Raw genomic sequence first — 22664 nt, 5'->3', positions numbered from 1 at the left:
TTACAACAAAGTGAATCAGTTATACATATACATATGTTCCCATATCTCTTCCTTCTTGCGTCACCCTCCCTCCCACCCTCCCTATCCCACCCCTCTAGGTGGTCACAAAGCACAGAGGTGATCTCCCTGTGCTATGCGGCAGCTTCCCACTAGCTATCTAATTTACATTTGGTAGTGCATATATGTCCCTGCCACTCTCTCACTTCACCACAGCTTACCCTTCCCCCTCCCGAGTCCTGTCAATTTTGAGCTACATGAGATAGTTTGGATAGGCTAGTTGTTGGGGACCTGGAGAAGGTATGGAGAAAAGGGAACACTCTTGGCACCGCTGGTGGGAATGTAAACTGACATTCCTTTTTGATTCCTCTCTTCCTTGGCAAATCGTCTTCCTCCTTTAACTACCAGTTTAAATAACAATGTCGCATGTGAAACACATTGAAAGGCACCTCTCTCACCTTTCCCAACTCTTCTTCTGGATTCCCAGTAAGCTCTGCGCGACGCCCCATCAACACTCACAGTCACCACACTGCAGTCCTACCCCCCATTTACTTCTCTGTCCTTCCCATACCTGTCTGCTCCTCTAGGTAAGACACCCGTTAAATCATTCTGTATGCTGAGCACTTGGTCCAGTACGTGTCACAATTCAATCACAGTTTTTCACTGACTGAATAAATCAATGCAGAATGATTCGAGGTAAGAAGGTAGAGGAATGGAGCCCAAATAGGAAGATGATGGAATATTCCAGGGTGAGGGGCTGAGAGTCTAAATTAAACTGAGTGCATAGAAAGCTGGTGGAAGAGGCATTTCAAGGGAAGGACCAAAAGAACCTGGTGATGTGCAGGAAGCGAAGAATGATGATAGAAGGTCACTAGGAAAATTTTTATGAGGATCAAAATTAGACGGTAGGATTTAAAGGGAAAAAATGGATAGCAAGAATGAAATGGAAGAAATGGGCATAATATTTAAGCAGTTCAATAATTTACAGACAGAAAGAGAGAGAGAGAGAGAGAAGTTAGAAGAGACAGGAGACCAAAGTTATCATTTTTTTTTTCAAGATGGTGGGTGGATGGGGAAACCCATAATTCCAAAAGACCCAGGGAAGGAATTATAGGGAGAGAGGGAAGGGAGAGGTGAAGATTAAGGATGCTTGAGATAGGGTGTATCAATAGTACAAGATCCCTCAGGTGATTTGGACTGGCCTCTCCTGAATTCTCTTGAATTCAGATGAACAGAGATTTCTTTAGAAAAGAAGGTTCCAGGGACTTCCCTCATGGTGCAGTGGTTAAGAATTTGCCTGCCAATGCAGGGGACATGGGTTCGATCCCTGGTCTGGGACGATCCCACATCGTGTGGAGCAACTAAGCCCGTGCACCTCAACTACTGAGCCTGAGCTCTAGAGCCCGTGAGCCACAACTACTGAGCCCACGTGCCACAACTACTGAAGCCTGCGTGCCTAGAGCCCGTGCTCCACAACAAGAGAAGCCACCACAATGAGAAGCCCGTGCACCGCAATGAAGAGTAGGCCACCACAATGAGAAGCCCGTGCACCGCAATGAAGAGTAGCCCCCTCGCTGCAACTAGAGAAAGCCTGCACGCAGCAACGAAGACCCAACACAGCCGAAAAAACAAAAACAAAACAAAAAAAACAAAAGAAGGTTCTTAAAAGCATTTTTATATGTTATATGCACCTAAATGCACCTTTTCTTCCTTTGTAATAATATCTAAGACTTATCTAGCACTAACTTTGAGTCAAGTTCTGCTCTGTTTTACACATATTAACTCACTGAGTCCTTACAGTAATTCTGAGATACATACTAACAGCATTCCAATTTTAGAGAAGCACAGAGAGGTGAAATAACATGACCTCAGGCCTAGTAAGTGGTATAGCCGGGGGTTGGACCCAAGCAGACTGACTTTAGAAGTAGTACTCTTAACCACCTGCGTTACAAACTCTGAAATAGGATTTATGAATTAAATAGTGAACAATGAGTTAGATTTGGTGGGAAACTCTTTAATTCTTGTTTCTTAAAATGAAATATCCCTAAACTAAATTCTAAACTTACTCTTTTATTTCATCCAGAAAATCTATAAATGACGACTGTCTATTATATTTGTAAGTCCTGTCATTTTGCTGCTTTTTAATTTTGCCATTATGCAATTCTAAGGGCAGAGAAAAAAAGGGCGCTTATAAAGCTAAGGATGTATTTAACTCTTCCTAACGTCTGCAAGTCTATCTTTAACTTGGAAAATGACAAACTCAAAATGCCACCGTGAATTCTAATTCTATATTGAGTCACGACCTTAACATAATTTAGCTGTTTCTTGTCATAAATTACTATTTGTTCCCTGATCAGCATCAACTATATCCAATTTTGCTATTACTTATAATTTGAACAATATAGCAAAAATAAGGCTCCTCTCGCTTCCTCTCCCCACCAGTATTCTTGGTGTAGCTGTATTAGTTTTGTTCTTTTTATTTCTTATTTGCTAAAATATATAATTAAATAAATTAAGGGTCATAAGCAGCCTCGATTGTAAAATGTCAGATATGTAAAAGGTCACGTTAGTCATCACTCATACTATAATTTCCTCCCTTTTATTCAATCATTACTAACAATTTTGCTCCACAGGAGCCACTGCCAAGACTGTAAGATATGAAAGAGTTCACCAGCTTCTTTCAAATGTGTCATTTGGTGGCCCCACACAAAGAAGCTCATTTACATTTTTGCATGCATTGATGTACTTAGCTAAAGCTCTCACTCGGAGGTTTTCAACTGACTTTTAATAGCAGAATGCTTTTGTCAAACGAAATCTTACATGGGAACCTAACCATGAAAATGACTAAAATCTTTTATTAGTATATATTTATACTTTTTCTCATGGTAAATTCAGTCAATGAAAATTCAACACACTGGGGGTCAACCCAATGTTAGTATTTGTCAAATACATATTTGGCTGTTCATGCTTCTTTATTCTAGGTTTCAAATTTAAATTAAATAGTTGTGGACCTTCTGAATCATCCCTTGTTTACATAGTTTAAAAAAATCTCTATTCTAAATCAAAATTAGTGGGTCCAGAAGACATCATACCTGTGTCCTGTGCTTGCAATTACAATCTCATCTCCTGGTTTCCACGTTACTGCGTCGTGTAAAATCAAAGTCCTTTCCCCTGCCTTTGCAGTAAGAGCCAAACGAGTCCAAATCACAGGAACAGGCAGACCTGGAGCCAACATACAAACCGAGAATTTCCTCAGATGTGTTTTCTTGGATATTAAGAGTTTCATGCATTTTAATCTTTTCCTGGATTGAATCAATTTTGAGAAAGTTCATTTTACCTAAGCATCTTATACCTTTCTCAAAAAAGAAACATTTAGAGTGCTTGCTTTATAAAAGTAATAATCAGGTTTGTAATAACATGTACAGGTCTATAAGTTTTTAAAAAATCCTTCTGCAATGACATATCCCATTTATGATAATCTTCTTTATATGAACTCAATATAAATTGTGTGATACTACTGATAAAATGGGCAGAGGCCTATTATCTTTGTCATTGTTGAAAGGAATTGCTTAAATTGATAATCTGGAGACAAATGAAATGTATAAATTTCTGAAAATTCTATTAGTGTATATATTTAGCATAATGTAGGACATTTATGATCATAATGGGGTATCATGCTTATATATTCTAAACCTATAAAAGAGGTAGATTATTGCAATATAGAAGACTTCATATAAAACGGATTCACACCATGCTTCCTTTAAATAATGCTACACTGATACCTCAAACATGATCATAATCATTTTTATTTGCTGATAATTTTCCACAGTATATACAGCTATAGAACAGTGCAAATATAAATTTATAGTTATATTTTAGAAAGAGCCCATTTTAAAATACAAATATAAGAAGTTATAGGGGCTTCCCTGGTGGTGCAGTGGTTGAGAGTCTGCCTGCTGATGCAGGGGATACGGGTTCGTGCCTCGGTCCGGGAGGATCCCACATGCCGCGGAGCGGCTGGGCCCGTGAGCCATGGCCGCTGAGCCTGCGCGTCCGGAGCCTGTGCTCCGCAACGGGAGAGGCCACAACAGTGAGAGGCCCGCGTACAGCAAAAAAAAAAAAAAAAAAGGTTATAATTTCTGCTTCTAGACTTAATGCCTTTTTGTTTAGATAGATGAATAAAGAAAACAATCAGTATGAACTGTTTCAAGTGCTAAATTAGGCAAAGGATGTGATGGAAGGGCTTCCTAGGAGTGGCCTTGGTTGTGAGTCTTGGTGGTCTGTAGGGGTTGACCTAACCTGGATAAAGGAGGGAAGAGATAAAGAGGGGTAAAGAGGGAACACGTAAAGACAGGAGAAGTTTGGCAAGGTTTCATTTAAAGAGAGTTATCAGGAGGATTATCTCTGGCTTCCTGGCTAGTCTCTCCTGGACCAGTTCCTTGAGCCCTTTCGGCCCGTACCATGCAGATCCAGGATTCCCTCCCGCACAGCCAGTGTCTTGGCGCCATATACCGGGAGCTCAGGAGATCGCAGGTGCCCATGCAAGGTAATGACCGCCTTGTGTTGAAATGGGGAGGCTTCCGTCCCAATCTGCAAGGGATTTCACAAGCATCATTCAGAAAGTAAAACTCATTATCCACAACTCTAATCATTCAAAAGCAAATTCGTTTCTTTTCTCCCCTCTCTTTTGAGAATCAACTGTTCCATTCTCAGTATCTTTCCTCCAGAAGATAAACCTTACATTTTTCCAGTCAGCCAAATATACTATGCCAGACCTTTGGAAAGTATACTGATTGACTTTAGCCACATCTCAGAGCTAATTTTTTTTTCTGCTCTATTTAAAATTCTGCTCTATGAAAATGCTCTATCTTCCCATTAAAAGCACAAAAATATTCCAGGGAACTTTTAAAATCCAGAAAAAAGATTTTATGCTAAGAACAGAGACCTACACAAAGATAAACTAGTGAGAGTTTAGCATAATTAACTGTCCATTTTACACATAATATTTTAAAAAGAAATGGAGAGGTTAGCAACGAATACAGATCAAGTTCTCTCGTATACCTGAAGAATGCCTCCATCTGTAATTAGAATATTTTCTGCCTGAAGTTCAATGTCAGCTTCATCAAATATTAGAGTTCCACCTAAAAACCATACGATTTTGAAATATATCAAAAGGAATATTCTTATTAAAAGCTATTTATTAAATTATACACTAAAATTTCATTTCTTATTCCTATCTGCTGTCACTATGCATGTCACTTTACTTCAGCTCTTTGGCAACATGAAGTATAAAAACTTCAGACAAGACCCAGGGAGCTGCTAGAAAATCAAACCCCAGGGCAGATTATTCCCCCTTGATCATTTGTTATTTTAAATGCTATTAAATAGTGCAGCTACATGAATTCTAGTTCTACAAACACAGGACCTCAAAATATAAATTAAGAACAAAAAATTAAAATAAAAGAAAAACACTTTTTATAAACTACTGCAATGCCAACATTAGGTCTGAACTTTTATCCACTAATTTGCACTAGCAACAGCTATAGCCTGATTAGCATTATTAAAGAATGTGCTGAGAAACATTTTTTAAGAGACTGATGTAAATTTGTGGCCAGTGAAACTTTACCTGTCCAAAGGTTCAATAGTTAATAACTTCAAATAACTGAAACACTGCTATTGTCCCAGAAGTTAAAACAAAAACAAAATGCAAAGACCTATGAACAGCTAAAACCATTATGGCAAAGTTTATATACTGAAGCCTCAAGTGTTTTACTCTTGCCAATTATTGTTTCTTTTACACACAATTGTCACAGTTCTGGTTACTTAGCTTGCTGTATTAAAAATAGGATATTAAGAAGCAGAGAGGGGCTTCCCTGGTGGCGCAGTGGTTGCGCGTCCGCCTGCCGATGCAGGGGAGCCGGGTTCGCGCCCCGGTCTGGGAGGATCCCACGTGCCGCGGAGCGGCTGGGCCCGTGAGCCGTGGCCGCTGGGCCTGCGCGTCCGGAGCCTGTGCTCCGCAGCGGGAGAGGCCACAGCAGAGGGAGGCATGCATACAACAAAAAAAAAAAAAAAAAAAAAAAGAAGCAGAGAGAACTTCGGGTAACAGTTGAAAGCAGGTTCACAGGCAAAGGTTAAATCACAACGTGGCATCCAAGAGGAGGCAGGGGAGTCGTTTAGTATAGAATTTAACAAATCTCTATGATTTTTATAACCCCTAGGACCCACTATACTAGTGTTTTTCTAAATGAGAAATACCTTTTTACTGTTGTAATCCACTCCACGTGCATTGGCGTACACACACACACACACACACACACACAGAGTTATTGAAACAAAAGTTTCATGAAACACTTGACTTTAAAAGACGCTTACCCATATAAAAGATGCAGTACACTCAGATATTTTCTATTCTATTTCATTAAAAGATTCTGGTTGCAACGCAGTAAAAAATTTCATAACCACAAATGGATTATAATACTTAATGTAAAGAACTCAGTACTACACTCTGTATTCAAAACATGATACAACTATGGATGTTCATAATCATGAATTTCGATTAAATTAACTTCACAGAACCATTTCACAGGCAGAGTCTAATAAACAGATTTTCAGAAATTTACCCTGAATAAGCAACATTTTCAGGATAGGGGTATTTTGATCCAGCAAAATTGTCTGTCCTTTTGTAATAACAACTAGTGAGCCTTCCTCTGGGGGCGATGCTCCTCCCCACGAGAAGTTGGAGGACCAAGCATCCACATATAGGAAGTCAGCATTATCCTGTAACAGAACACGAGAGATGTTTAAATTGAGAGGTTTTATCACAATTCTTCATTTAATTCCTCAAAATGAAGAAATCTAAAACAATGAACATTTTCATTAAGTATAACCTACTTTAAATATGTTACAGCTGCCTGTTGATTAATTTCACAATAATAAAAAACTAAAAAAGCTATTACCAATTACCCTGCAATCCAGAATAATTAGAAATCTGAAATAATAAAATTTTAGTAACAAGCCAAAAAAATAACCTACTTTAAATGTATTACAGTCACATCTTAGTTATATTTTGGAGACATTAACAAAGTAAAAAGTCCATTAATGGGACTTCTCTGGTAGTGCAGTGGTTAAGGATCCGCCTGCCAATGCAGGGGACACAGGTTCAATCTCTGAACAAGGAAGATCCCACATGCCGCGGAGCAACTAAGCCCACGCACCACAAATACTGAGCCTGCGCTCTAGAGCCCGCGAGCCACAACTACTGAGCCCACGTGCCACAACTACTGAAGCCCGCGCGCCTAGAGCCTGTGCTCCACAACAAGAGAAGCCACCACCACGAGAAGCCCGCGTGCCACAAAGAAGAGTAGCCCGTGCTTGCCACAACTAGAGAAAGCCCATGCGCAGCAACAAAGACCCAACACAGACAAAAAAACCCCCAACAACTCCATTACCAATTACTTCACCTCCCATAAGGCTAGTTTTTCTATTGCTGAGACTACTCTATCCAACAGCACTGTTACCAGTTTGGCCATGCCGATGCTTCTGATGTTGACATGCACTGGAGCCCACCCTGAAGGAGTGTGGGCGTTTGTCATGCAGATGATATATGTCTTGTTGGAATACTCAATATCACATTTGGCTTCAGCTATGGTAACAAGAACATCCTGTATATTTTCACTGTAAAGTAAAAAAAAGAAAACAAAACATTGACGTTTTTCTCAAATTTCTAGGTCACATTGTCAAACCCTATTATTCATATGCATTACTGTAAAAATAATGATCTTACCTATGAGCTATCAAAGTGCAGACTGACACTTTTTTTCAGTAGTAAAACTTCAAAATATTTGTTGAGAAAAAAGTAAACAAAGAGATTACGAGGTCAGGAAATAAAACTGTACAAACTAGCAAGTATTGCAGTGCTGGAGAAAAACTTGCTTGGGTTCAAACTATTGAGAAATTCTACATTGGTCTCCAAGCAGGCACCTATGTTAGACACTTTCAGCAATTATCTTGCCTATGTGACATTTTTTGTCACATTCACAGACTTTGGAATTTAATCTCCATGTAAAAATGCAAGTCCAACATAGTTACAGGTACTTGAGGAATTAACATTGCCCGCTATGAGTTAAATGATCTGGGGTTTTGAAGTCAAACTTATGTACTTGAAGGATGATGATAGGGCAGTACATAAAATCTGAGCCAAAATAATGAATATGTTTATGAAGAAGGAACCTAAACAGTTACAGTGAAATGGATGAAGAGATGTTTCATTGAGCCAATGAAGCAGATGATGGCTGGAGATGAGATTCTGGGGAAAGCATAACAGGGAGGTGATTTATACTTGTGATGTTACTTACTAAGATCTGGGGAAAGTTATTTAGCCTCTCTAATTTTAGTCTTCTAGCCATAAAATGGTATTAAACAATACCTAAGAAGGTAAGGTAGGAAGTTTCTATGGGGTAGAAAGGTTCCTGACACAGAGTATGTAGTCAGTAAATGTAGTGTGGCTTTTGAGCAGGTGGGTAGACTTTACATGACTCTGTTCAAACACTGTCCTGGCGCACGAGAAAGCAGGCATAACGGCTGGAGTCGGAAAGATGCACTGATGCATATGCATGTGAAGACAGTACCTGAAGCCTGATCCCAGGACTGTAAGTCTGGTGCCCCCTGCTGTACTGCCTCTCTTGGGAGCTATTTCAGTGATGAGTGGAGTCATTGACATGGTGTATATAAAAGGAGTCGTGGACTGAGATGAATTCTTCTCATTGACCACACTCACTTCACAGGCTTGCTTGGGTCCCCTGCCTATGATAAGAGGAATCAAACTGAGTTCGATTCTGCCATCAGGCCCTTATTCATGTCCAAAACCCCCCAATATTTTGAATAACATCTTCCTTTTCCCAAAGTCACTTTCACAGGCTCTATGTGAAGTAATAAAGATCTCTAGCAATAGTCCAACACATCACAAAATTCACGCACATTATCAACAGGGGAAAAACCCTTAGATCCTCCCTCAGAGCCTCTTATTGTAGACAATTCTACAAACCTGCCTGTTTGGTTTTCCAGCGCTAGAGGATTCAACACTGCAAATTAGAGAGGAAGAAAGGAAGAACGGCTAATAGCAAGCACGCTGACGGCTGAAAGTGAGGTAACAGACAGAAAAGCTACAAAAACTCAATACAAAAACGCTGAAAAAAGAAGCGGAGCTATTGTTAAGGCAAACAAACCTTGACAAATCTTTATAGCATTACTGCATTAAGAAAAAAAATCAGAATACAAACTCTGATGTTGAAATAAGTAAGCCCAGTCACAAAAATGTTACATTTTCTTCAGTATTCTTTAAGAAGTCAGAAGAAGCAAAAATGTTTAGAAAAGCTTCATCAAATTTTGTTAATGTTTTAAAAAATGTTTGTACATAAACCATATCCTTTATTCATCTATATTATTCTCTTTAGTTCTTCTTAAATTTTGTTAGATAATTAAAATCTGTTGTGTACTTAAAATACCAGATACTTAAACTTCACAGTAACCCACTGAACTAGGGTTAATATTGTCTCCATTCAATAGCTGGACAAGCTGAAACAGAGAGGAGTTAAGTTACTTAGCTGAGGTGACAGTTAGTGGCAAAACAAATTCAGGGGCTCCTTAGAGCCCAGGCTTTTAACCACTAAGTAAAAATAAATAAGAGTAATAATAATAGCAAATCACATATCATGTTTCAGATATCATTCTATCCACTTCACATACATTAACTTATCAAGCCTCACAATAAGTAGGCTAATGTGATCATTTTCCTTTTACAGAAGAGGAAACTAAGACACAGAGAGCTTGAATAACTTGCCCAAAGACACAGCTTGCGTTTGAATCTTGGCAACGAATTACCAGAGTTCACCCTCATAACCATTATACTATCCCCCCGTTTAAGGAAAAGTTAATACTCCAATAGGAACTAAAAACATGTTCACCATTTGGCATGCTCTTTATGTGATAAACAGAAAAACTGCAATTTACAAAAAACAATTCAGTCTAACCCAAATGTCATGAATCTTGGAAAATATTATAAGCCTAGAAAAGAAAATTCTGAAGAAATTGCTTAAAATCAGGAAATTCATAAAGGTGATTCAATTGCCCCAAATGAACACAAAAAAATTGAAAAAAGAAATTCAGACTGATCTCTATAAAATTAAACAGTTCTCAAAGATTTCTATTCTTTTTTCTGACTACTTACCATTATTAGGTGGAATTTCACATAATAATGTTGTGCAATTAGATTTCAGTCTGTCGACTGCACATTTGGAGCCACACACTAATACAACTGAATTCTGTGGGTTAAACCCAGCGCCTGTCACAGTCATAGTTTGACCACCCCCGAAGCTCCCTAGTGAAGACATATAAAAGGGAAAGACAAAGTTAATGAAAAGAAAACCTCCTCTGTACATATATTTAACTTTATTTTAACACCTGAAATGGAAGCAAGTTTCATTCAATGAAAAGATTTGTAGAACTGAAATTATTTATATTATCTTATATTAGTGCAACAGAATCTCTTTTGATTGTAGTTTTTTTAAAACCTTCACTGAGTAAATGTCACACCTGGTCATTTATTTAAACTACTTCTAGGAACTAAAATTTTATTGAAAAGAAATGTCACAAAGAATTTGAGTAGTCAAAACACAAATGTAAAGTTACCATTTTAGTTAAAAGCACATTGGTTATGCTTAAGGTTTTTAACCACTAAAATAATTTTCAAACAGAAAAAAATACTTATTTAGATAGACATAATTACAGGCCAGTGATATCTAAACATGATTTAAAAACAATTTCCAAATATAACCTGGACATTTTCAATAGTATTAAATTTTAAATAAATTATATAGCACAAGAGAAATACAGGTATTAAACAAATATTTTGAAATGACTGATACGCTTGCATGCTTATTAATTTGATGCATAAACAAAAGTATTTTAGTGTTTTATAGGAACTACACATTTTAGCAGGGTTTGAAGAATATGTTTCTTTCTAAACAAGTGTTTACTGAAACAATATAAAATATTTCTAGGTTCTGGTACATTCATGCCTACCTTGGCTTGGATGAATATTGTGAATAGTAAGTGGGTACTCAAATACGACTGTGGACACAGCAGAGCCTTTTGTCTTATGATGCATCATAACAGGAAAAGTGCCACCAGCATGATCTCCAGCAATGCATTGCAATACAGTATCACTGACCATGGTCACATTACACTGAATGTTATTTATCATCACTGAAATTTCCAAGATATCAATACCAAAATTTGACCCATTGATCTGAATTTCAGTCCCTGGAGGAGCTTAAAAAAAAAAAAAGCAAGCCATATAAATATAAATATATACCTAAATTCCAATACTTGCACATGCATTTAAAGATATATCCATTTACTTACATAAACAAAATAATATCCAATATTTTAAAATTAATATAAATACCAACAGTACATGTCATGTCATATATATTTTGGCTATAATTTCATTGCAGTCTATGGTATCTTGATTATAAGATATTTATCTCAATGTTATTTTCCAGCACATCTGTCCATTCTACAGATGAAAGTTGTAAGTTACTAATAATTCGGGCTAATGGAAAAGAGAGGAGATCTAAAATTTCTGAAGAATGAATGAATGCCTGAGCAGTGGGTGTTGGGTTAGAGTATATTTAGGGATGAGGTTTACTTTTAAAACTTTTGGTACTTTCCTGATATTTGCACCTCTTCTGATGAATGGACTATTTTTCTTAATTCAAATATTTTCCATATATATGACTTGATAAACAAATTATGATATATAAATAATTAGGTGTAAGATAGTAAATACAGAAACAAGGAATTAATTTAAAGACTTATAGATGAATGTTGATGTTAATGCCTTGAATAAATGTACATAGAATAAAGTATTTCAATCCTTCTGTTCCCTTCCTTCCTTCTTTTGACAAAAAGCATTGAGGGCATTACACACATGGAATTTTTCACGGGGCATCCAAACACAGACCTACGTACCTAAATAATAAGTGAACAGTTATTAATCAACATAACTTGTTACAAATGCAGAGTCACCACGTAGTAGTTTGCTTTTAATTCAAGTAGTAACAGTAAAAATAACCACATAATTGACCATAGTAAGTGTCACTGAAATGTAAGTTGCCATTTTAAAAACCATAGATATTAATGAGATCTTTCATGTTAGTAATAGTTTTAATATACAAGATTAAAAAATGTTTTCAGGTCTTACGTTTTTAATCTTCTCTGGTATTTTCACCTTTTATATGGAAGTGTTCTAAGTGTGATGTATACCTTGCCTCTTCAGTAAATAAAATATTGGGTTGGCCAAAAGGTTCGTTCGTTCTTTTTCCATAAGATGGCTCTAGTAGCACTTAGTTGTCTTTAACTTCATTTGAAACAATTTTGTTAGACTGTATGTGACAGCTGTCATATCAAAGTGCATTTAAAAAAAGACTTATCAAAATTGGTGAATTTTTGTGTAGCCATTTTAATATTGAAGATGGAAGAAAAAACGCAACATTTTTGGCATATTATGCTTTATTATTTCAAGAAAGGTAAAAATGCCAACTGAAACGCAAAAAAAAAGATTTGTGCAGTGTATGGAGAAGGTGCTGTGACTGATCAAACATGTCAAAAGTGGTTTGCGAAGTTTCGTGTTGGAGATTTCTCGCTGGACAATGCTCCATGGTCGGGGCGACCAGTTGAAGTTGATAGCGATCAAATTGAGACATTAATTGAGATCAACATTATACCATGCAGGAGACAGCCGACATACTCAAAATATCCAAATGAAGTGTTGAAAATCATTTGCACCAGCTTGGTTATGTTCATCGCTTTGATGTTTGGGTTCCACTTAAGCGAAAAAAACCTTTTTGACCATATTTGCGCGTGCAATTGTCTACTGAAACGTCACAAAAACGTTCTGTTTTTAAAACAAATTGTGATGGGCGATGAAAAGTGGATACTGTACAATAATGTGAAACAGAAGAAATCGTGGAGCAAGCGAAATGAACCAACACCAACCACACCAAAGGCCGGTCTTCATCCAAAGGTGATGTGTATATGACTGGAATGGAAGGGAGTCCTCTATTATGAGCTCCTTCTGGAAAACCAAACGATTAATTCTAACAAGTACTGCTCCCAATTAGACCAAGTGAAAGCAGCACTCAATGAAAAGCGTCCAGAATTAGTCAACAGAAAACACATAATTTTCCATCAGGATAACGCAAGGCCGAATGTTTCTTTGATGACCAGGCAAAAACTGTTACAGCTTGGCTGGGAAGTTCTGATTCATCTGCTGTATTCACTAGACATTGCACCTTTGGATTTCCATTTATTTCGATCTTTACAAAATTCTCTTAATGGAAAAAATTTCAATTCCCCGGAAGACTGTAAAAGGCACCTAGACCAGTTCTTTGCTCAAAAAGATAAAAAGTTTTGGGAAGATGGAATTACGAGTTGCCTGAAAAACGGCAAAAGTAGTTGGAACAAAAGGGTGAATACGTTGTTCAATAAAGTTCTTGGTGAAAATGAAAAATGTGCTGTTTATTTTTACTTAAAAACCGAAGGCACTTTTTGGCCAAACCAATAGCTTAGTTCTCACTTGTCCACAAGTCTCATCTATCTTCAGATATATTGTTTTGAAAGATACATTCAAAGAGAGGTGAGACAGAAATGGTTCATGGAAATAAGGAACATGTGCCAATATCTAGTTCTTCATTTGCAATGATTACAAATATATGGGAGGAAGTATGCCATTGCTACTGTTAATATTTGCTTTTTAAAATTCTAAATGAGAAAACTTGATGTCTAAAAGAAAATTTCAATAGCAAACTTCTTGAAGGCACAGAATACATCTTACCCAAACCTGATACATTTCCTGGCACTGTAAATTAACCAATAGTTTTTTTAAAAGGCCAACATTTAATAAGTTCTTTATTAAAGGAAACTTTTAAGTTGCATTATATGAATGAGATTTTTTAACCTTATGAGGAAGGTATCTGCATGTGTAAGGAAACTGATATTTTAAGAAACTTGTCCAAAGTTTCACCACTGGAAAGTAGAAGAACCAAGATGTGAATCCAGGTATTAAGGCCATGTTCTCAGCCAATAGACTATAGCTGCCTCTTCAGAAATCATTACATAGATGATAAGCATTCCAATAGCTTGAAGATGATCAGAAACAGCATAACATAATGACAAAGGATCAGGAAGGCATCTCAATCTATTCTTAGCTCAGAAGAACAAGTCATACTAAATAATTAAATAAATCCTATTTTATAATATTTTTTCCACCTGAATGGGCCAATTACCCCCTTAAAAAGAATTCTGTTGTGTTAATAAGTTAATAATCAATTGTAGTTTCCTAGAAACAAGATACTCTAAAAAATTCTCAGTGTTAATAAGATGAACTACTTATGAGTTTTAACAGGTATTTCCTGTCATATTAACATTAATGACATAAATTAATGACCAATTTTAGTCCACAGGTATCCATCTATTTCTTCCTCATTTTGAAATTTAGGTGAAGTTAATGGGGATTTTGTTTTAAAACAGAAATGGGAATTTGGCCAAAAATTTTATCCCAAGAATGTGCAAAAAATAACCACAAAATAGAGACTACACAGAACTCAAATCCCATGTATTGATTAAGAGGGTTTGTCTAAAAACACATCCTAAAAATCATTTGTAAACACTATTCCAATTCTATGCTAGTAAATATTACTGATCATATTATATCAAGACACCAAAAAGGCAGGTATTGGCATACCTGTACTTGGGACAACTCCTCTGAGAAGTGGAGTATCTTCCAAGGCATACGTAAATGACAGAGGTGGATAAGCGACTGCATTCACAGAGATCTTTACAATGACCCTTCCAGCTGTCCCTGCTGGGGTACGGCAGTAGACTTCACTGGAATTGACAGAAATAATTTGGCAAGGTTCATCCCCAAGAGTGACTGTGGTGTTGCCTGGATAGAAGCCATTTCCAGTGATCATCAAAGTAGTGCCACCACCAATGCTTCCAGAAGTTGGTGTGACAGATGCTACTGGGGGGCTGCTGACAGTAAGGTTTCCCAGAGCTAAGCCTTTCGTTCCCACCACAACACTAAGAGAATAAATTCCAGCCGGAAGAGGAGTCACAAGAACAGTGATATTATTTTCATTAACATCGATTGCTCTAAACTGTTGATTTCCAATGAAAACAGAAATGTCCTCCAAGATAGTGCCAAAACCTTCTCCTTCAATAAGAACTTTTACAGATCCTTTGATGGTGTTTGGGGAGATTCTTGTTACAAAAGCAGTGATGCTTTCTAAGTACGAAAAGCTGCAGTTCCCTTGACACAGGGCAGGCACTCCGTGGATCAGAAGATTTACCTTCACAAGCTGTTGGGGAGCAGGAGATGTTTCACATTCAATGGCTGTATAATTCACTGACAGAACTTTACATGGAAAATGACCCATAAGGACTTGTACACCAGCAGAAGAAACTGCAAATCCAGAGCCTTTTATGGTCACTTTTGTCATTCCTGTAGTTGACCCTGCATTTGGTAATACCACGTCGATGTTTGGCAAAAGTACAAATCGCCTATCAAATTCACTGGACAGTGTGTTGATAGCAGTGCCCAGATTGTAGACAGTTACTGTGACAATTTCCCTGATGCCAACATCCATTGAGTTTTGAGGGTCAATATGACACACAATGGAATTATTACTACTTTCTTCTACAACACAGGGATAGCTACCAATTGTAACCTGAAAATAAAATGAACATGAAAACAAGTCAATACATTACTCTAGTGTGAACTTAAATTTTGTATTAGCAACAACTAAATTTTAAGAATTGGGGACTACCCTGGTGGCGCAGTGGTTAAGAATCCACCTACCAATGCAGGGGACATGCGTTTGAGCCCTGGTCCGGGAAGATCCCACATGCCGCGGAGCAACTAAGCCCGTGCGCCACAACTACTGAGCCTGCGCTCTAGAGCCCGTGTGCCACAACTACTGAAGCCCACGCGCTTAGAGCCCGTGCTCCACAACAAGGGAGGCCACCGCAATGAGAAGCCCGTGCACCGCAACGAAGAGTAGCCCCTGCTCTCCACAACTAGAGAAAGCCCGCGCACAGCAACAAAGACCCAACGCAGCCAAAAAATCAATCAATAAATAAATTTTAAAAAAAATTGATCATGTGCAAACTTTTTACTCATGAAATTAATTTGGGGGCTGATTAAGGCATATCTTGGATTAATCTTAAACTAAATTATGATCATACACAAATGTTCATAGTTACATTATTGTTAATAACCAAAAAGGTGAAAACAACCCAAATGTCCATGAACAAATGAATGGATAAATAAAATGTATACACTATGCAGTGGAATATTATTCAGTCATAAAAAGAAATGAAGTACTGCTACATGGTACATCATGGATGAACCCTGAAAACGTTATGCTTAGTGAATACAGCTAGTCACAAATGACCACATATTGTATGATTCTATTTATAAGAATATTCACAATAGGCAAATCCACAGAGACAGAAAAATTAGTGGTTGTTTAGGGCCAGGAAGTACGGAGGGGTTGGGGGTAATATCTAAGGACTGCGGGGGTCCTTTTTGGGGTAAAGAAAATGTTCTAAAATTGACTGTGGTGATGGATGCACAAGTCTACGAACATACCAAAAGCTTCTAAATTGTGCACGTTAAATGGGTGAGTTGTATGGTGTGTGAATTATATCACAATTAAGCTGTCATAAATTAAACTACGAGGTTATGGATGAAACACCTTCCTTTTACTGTGTATACAGAAGTAAAAAGGAGATCTTTATATTCTTACCTTATTACCACATGTGAGATTACTGAAGCCACGTCCAGTAATTGTTATCAATTCATTTAGTGTTCCGATGGACGGACTAATGTTGCTTATAGATGGTGAAAAACAACTTGAAAGCTCAAAGAGCAATCTATCTGAATGTGCAAACCCGGTACTGTTCAGGCCACACAGGGGTTCTGTTGCTAGGCAGCCTGTCACAGAGCTTCCCAAGCGCAAATCCACGGGTCCTCCTTTAGACAAAAGAATTGCCTGTAAGTCATGGATAAAATTCCAAAACAAGAATTGTTTTCAGACTGCATTACTCTAATTTTGATGATGGTGGTTTATATTCTGGTAAGTCTTTTTTTCCCAAATGACAAGAGGAGACCCAGGAGGTACAAAGTTAAAAGAAAGACCTGGACAAAAATGATACAGTAAAGAGTGAATATAAAATTAATTTATTTTTCAATTTGTCTAAGGCCAGACCCTATGGGGAAAATAAAACAACATCATCTCACATTTTAATATATTTTCAGGCACTTACAGAGTATCAGAACTTTTTCACATTAACATCTCATTTGAGGCACATAAGGATTCTGGGAGACTGACAGGACAACATTAACATGATCCCCTTATTTTATAGAATAAATTCTAGCCTCAGAGCAGTACCGACCTATTCAGGGTCATGCGGCTAGTGAGAGACAGTTAGCCCCAGTCATCTGCCTCCTACTCCAGAAAGGTTGCATACTGAAGTGACAGGGTTTCCACCTTTAACCTTCTTACCCTGAGCATATGTGGCTTCAGCACCACCCACAAACAGGTGCAGGGGAATGTGCCTGGTTTCAGCCGGTAAAACATTAATGACTCCTTGGAGAAAAATGGAGTGAGCCTCATCAACATACCCGCTGCTATAATAATGGATTCCAGGTGAAGTAAATTGGTAAGAAAATGAACCTACCATAAAATGAGATTGTACATAATAAATACAAGCAATTAATGCATCTTTGAAAAGAAATTTGAAATAATCATTCAAACGCGTATGCAGATGACAGGTTTCTTATTTTTCATGCATGTGATATTTCAACAGGAAGTAGTAAGGAAATGACTATAAAACAACTATAAAATGTCTATAAAATGGCTGTCTTGTATAATGAAATTACATTCTAGGAAGGCAAGATCCAGCATTAATTTTTCTAGAGAAGCCATGTTAAATCTGGCATAATTCACAGAATCTTAAAGAAAAACTCAACATGCAATGAAAAACAGTTTGTGTTCATGAGTAAAAAGTTCAAACTGCTACATGTGTAGAACAAAACAGGCAGTCTAGGGCTTCCCTGGTGGCGCAGTGGTTGCGCGTCCGCCTGCCGATGCAGGGGAACCGGGTTCGCGCCCCGGTCCGGGAGGATCCCACATGCCGCGGAGCGGCTGGGCCCGTGGGCCATGGCCGTTGAGCCTGCGCGTCCGGAGCCTGTGCTCCGCAACGGGAGAGGCCACAGCAGAGGGAGGCCCGCGTAACGCAAAAAAAAACAAAAAACAAAAAACAAACAGGCAGCCTAAAAGGCACACTGTACGCTAAGTTGTCCTAGAAGACTGATTTTAAAGCTGATTCCAATCAACAGAAGTTCATACTTGATATCAGATTGGTATGATTAAAACACGTACTTCAATTTTCTTTGTATTTTGCTTGTTTCAATATATTTTTCTGGTTGATTATTCCAGAATGAATAGAGATATTTCTGATATCAGAACTCATCTCTGATGTATAAAATACCCTGCTGACATTCATTTAGAATATTTTATAAATTTGTAATATTTTTACTATAGCAATAAAATGCTGGCTAAATCATTTTGTGTACTTGTATATATTATTTATGCAAAAGTATTTTAAATCTAAACAAATTTCTTTTTATCGTATCTGGGAAAAAGAAGCATGATGCAAAACGCAACAAAGCGGAAACATACCTGATGCAGATTTTTCTCTTCTATTGGTAAATCCTTTGCCATCATAAATTACACTTCCAGGACTGGAGACAGAGAAAACTCTATATCCTATTCCCCTGAGATATGGATGTGCTTGCCAATGCCATGTCACTGTGTCTCCCACAGACACATTTAAGACTGATGGTGACCAGGCATAACCTAATCCGTGTACTGGGAGCAAGAATTGAGTCATATTTTTAAAGAAAAAAGGAAAAGGAGTAAAAATTCTTAATAATTATCTTTGAAAATATTGCCTTTTTATACAGCCACGAGTGAAAAAACTTTTAAATTAACATTGTAAAACTTTTACATGTCTACTTTAAACACATAATAAAAATAAACAGAAATAATGGAAAGTAACATAACGAGAAGCTAAGGAAAAGATAAACCACACAACTCCAAAACTGATGACCGAGAGGCAATTTGAAAAAAATCAGAGTCAATAAACAAGTTGTTCAGAAATGTCACATGGAATATTTTTAAAAGCTCTGATCAATTCTCTAAACACAAAAATTTTCTCAGGCATTGAGGCACGCAAAAATCTATATAATTTCTATTTGAATATTTATTTAGAAACCCATAATGGAAAACAAACTATAGTAATTCAGGAGGTTCTATACTGCAGTAAAACCATGTGGCAATTCCTGAACTTGGAAATCTTAAGCCTAGCCTTCTAGACTCAAGTCTACTGCTTGCTGATTCATTCTATATGTGGCCCCCTATGTCAAGTGGATAAATTCTAGACAAACTATTAACAACTTATACAAAGAAATAACAATAATTATTCTCTGAATACTTTGAAGTATTATAAGTAAAAATCAAATTAATTCCAAGGCAACATGTCTCCATTATTTGCAGCAGATAAATGTTGTCTGATACCTGAATCTTCCCCACTGTTGGTAATCCTGAATACTTTCCCTGTTGAATGAACAATACATTTTATGATATTTTCTGATGATGCTGTCACATTGCAAGGGAAGGACCCTAGAAAGAAAAAAGATGGGGGAAAAAACATTTTCTCAAATGGTTTTTGTGAAATACAGAGACGAAGTATAATTAGTAAATAGTCAAGGCCCTACAAAAGCTCCCCATTACATAGTAGGATCTTTGGTACTTTTTTCTGATAGTAATCATGTTTGAGTACTGACTAGTTTTAGAACAGAGACCTCTCCTTTTTAAAAGTGTTCTATATACATTAAATATTTGGTAATTATTTATTGAAATCAAAAGCAGTTATTTAGTTTATTTTTACCACCTAACCAAATACACTTAACCTTTTACATGCTAATAGAAAAACAAAGCTTCCATGACTGAGAGTATTTGTGTAATAACACAGCACCTACAGCACATCATTTAAGATGAGAAAAATGATAACAGCCCTCCTGTGAGGATGAAACTCTTACCCAAAAGCACAGTGTTCTCAGCTAGTATTGTGCTGAATCCCAAACCCATTATAGTGATTTCAGTTCCACCATATAAGGAGCCCTTCTGTGGAAACATGTTGGTCACTTGCAAAATATACTGTATAGAAGCATTTAATTTGTCTCTGTAAAAGAAAAATTAATAGATATTTCAATGAGCATTCCATGGGGTCATGTTGTTAAACTCTTAGGACCTGATTCATTTAAGAGGAAGTACTTGAATATTTAATAAAACATTACTTTCTCAAACTAGATAATCTGATAATTACCATGACCTCAATTTGGTTGGATCATATACATATATAATAGTTGTTTCCCTAAATATGAAAATTACATTTCTGAAAATCCCATGGCAGGAGAATTTGAGATGGAAGAACTTAAAATACTATGGGAAAAATATGGTTATGAGAACTGAGGTCACAAGAAATACATGAAATCCTTTAAAATATTTTATCTAGTTATTAGAATAAAACATAAAGGCATAAAAAAACCAAAAAAAAACCCCCAAAACCCATAAAGGAAGCATTATCTATAACAAAGAATAGTAATGAAATTCCATATATTTAATATAAGTAAAGTTTTGTGCAATTAATTTGAATTTATCATTCTATATTTGTTGAAAACGTGTCACGATCTCCCTTCCCACTATTTCAACGAGAGGGTTTTAAATTTATTTTGCTTCGTTACAAGGTATCTGCTAGGAGGCCATCGAAATGTACAGTGCTTTTCTGACGTGACATGTAGAGTTGACTTCCACATCCCAGCTCCTACCATAACTCAAATGAGTCTTTGTGTTAACTTTTATCTAACTTCCTCATCATAAATGAATTGGTAGGTTTTGAACCACCACCCAAGTACCCAGTTTTGTATGCTGTCAATTCTGCCCATTATATCATCAAGCCAAAGCACAAGCCAACAGCTCTTCTAGAACCATGTGAGCTCTGTCCTGTGAATCTAAGAGGGGATGTAGTTCTGAGGTTTATGTTTACTGTTGCTCTTCTTTCTTCACCTCCCACAAGACTCTTCTCCAATGATCTCTCCTTCTACTCTGACATCAGTTTTACTTGCCTTTTTTTAACCCCTAAATTCCAGTTTTCTCTTTTTCTAAGTACCCTAAACCAGTAACTTCCTTATGCCAGAACTAAAATTTTACCAGCTGACAAGCAGTTTCAGGGAAGAAAATACTAAACACCTATTTAAAGGAAAGTTAGAGTTGGAGGAGGATTCTCTCCACCCTCTCCTTCACCTGGCAGCTCCCACCCATTTCTTGGCTTACTTGTCACCTTTTCAGAGAACACTTTCCAGTCCCCAGTCCCTCAGGAAAAATTAGCTCTATTATATGTTCTTGTAGCACCTGGGATCTCTTATCCATAGCCTTTTTCTCATTTATAATCCAGTTATTGATGTAATCATCTGTTTGAAATCTGCCTCCCCAACAAAATTGTGGGCATCATTAAAGTGGGGGACACGTCCCTCTTATTCCCCACTATAAATCCAGCACTGAGAAAGTGCCTGCCCCCCAGTAACTTCTTTTTTTAAAAAAAAATTATGTAATTTATTTTATTTTTGGCTGTGTTGGGTCTTCGTTGCTGCATGCGGGCTTTCTCTAGTTGCGGCGAGTGGGGGCTACTCTTCGCTGCGGTGCGCGGGCCTCTCATTGCAGTGGCTTCCCTTGTTGCGGAGCGTGGGCTCTAGGCGCACGGGCTCAGTAGTTGTGGCGCACGGGCTCAGCCGCTCCACGGCATGTGGGATCTTCCTGGACCAGGGCTCGAACCCATGTCCCCTGCATTGGCAAGCGGATTCTTAACCACTGCGCCACCAGGGAAGCCCCCAGTAACTTCTTGATAAGTATTTCCAGAATGAATGAAAGTCATGTGACATGTACATAAACCTAGTTCTGCAGAGAAATCTTACAACCTAATCTGAATGGTATTGGTCTCAAACCTAAGCATCATACTGCATGTTATGAGATATTTTCAGATCTTTTGCAACAGGAATTGTAGAAAGGTGAAGAGAGCAACTGAAATATTATAAGGTTAATGACTATTTCTCTTCCTATCTCAATATATTAGCACCATGTGTTCCACAACTCTGTCAAAGTTTATGGTCATTACCATACCTTGTTGACGCAAAACCCCAGTTTCTGACTTCTACACAGATATCATGTTTTCCAGGAGACAACTTGGGCAAAAGGCATCTAATATCTGTGAAGTTCCAGTGAAGAACCTGGCAGGATTTTCCTCCAACATAGACCTCCATGTTTTGTGTGAGTTCATTTCCAAAGTTATAACCCTTAATTGTTAAATTAACTTCTCCTATTATTTTAAAAGAAAAGTTTTACAAAAAGAGTCAATGTATTATCTAGTGCAAAATTTGAATATTAAGTCAACCAACTCATCTCTTATGTTTCATTGGATTTAGG

At 37.4% G+C, this 22664-nt stretch overlaps 1 protein-coding gene across 1 annotated transcript in view; it reads right to left on the bottom strand.

Moving 5' to 3' along the window:
- Positions 1-22664, bottom strand: part of PKHD1L1 (PKHD1 like 1) — a 153645-nt gene that overhangs the window by 66483 nt on the left and 64498 nt on the right. The window contains exons 32-46 of the mRNA XM_007114624.2: positions 22362-22557; positions 20225-20367; positions 19701-19805; positions 18804-18992; positions 17625-17795; positions 16866-17092; positions 14801-15785; positions 11077-11325; positions 10223-10372; positions 8625-8799; positions 7515-7671; positions 6618-6774; positions 5059-5138; positions 4458-4587; positions 3090-3219 (exon numbers count right to left, since the gene is read on the bottom strand). Of these exons, the coding sequence (XP_007114686.2) occupies positions 3090-3219; positions 4458-4587; positions 5059-5138; positions 6618-6774; positions 7515-7671; positions 8625-8799; positions 10223-10372; positions 11077-11325; positions 14801-15785; positions 16866-17092; positions 17625-17795; positions 18804-18992; positions 19701-19805; positions 20225-20367; positions 22362-22557 (3244 nt within the window). The remainder of the gene's footprint in view (positions 1-3089; positions 3220-4457; positions 4588-5058; positions 5139-6617; positions 6775-7514; positions 7672-8624; positions 8800-10222; positions 10373-11076; positions 11326-14800; positions 15786-16865; positions 17093-17624; positions 17796-18803; positions 18993-19700; positions 19806-20224; positions 20368-22361; positions 22558-22664) is intronic.

The sequence above is a fragment of the Physeter macrocephalus genome, chromosome 15 (genome assembly GCF_002837175.3).
Source record: "Physeter macrocephalus isolate SW-GA chromosome 15, ASM283717v5, whole genome shotgun sequence".
NCBI lineage: Eukaryota > Metazoa > Chordata > Mammalia > Artiodactyla > Physeteridae > Physeter > Physeter macrocephalus.
The sequence above is the reverse complement of the archived record's forward strand: the minus strand, read 5'-3'. Positions and strand labels throughout refer to the sequence as shown.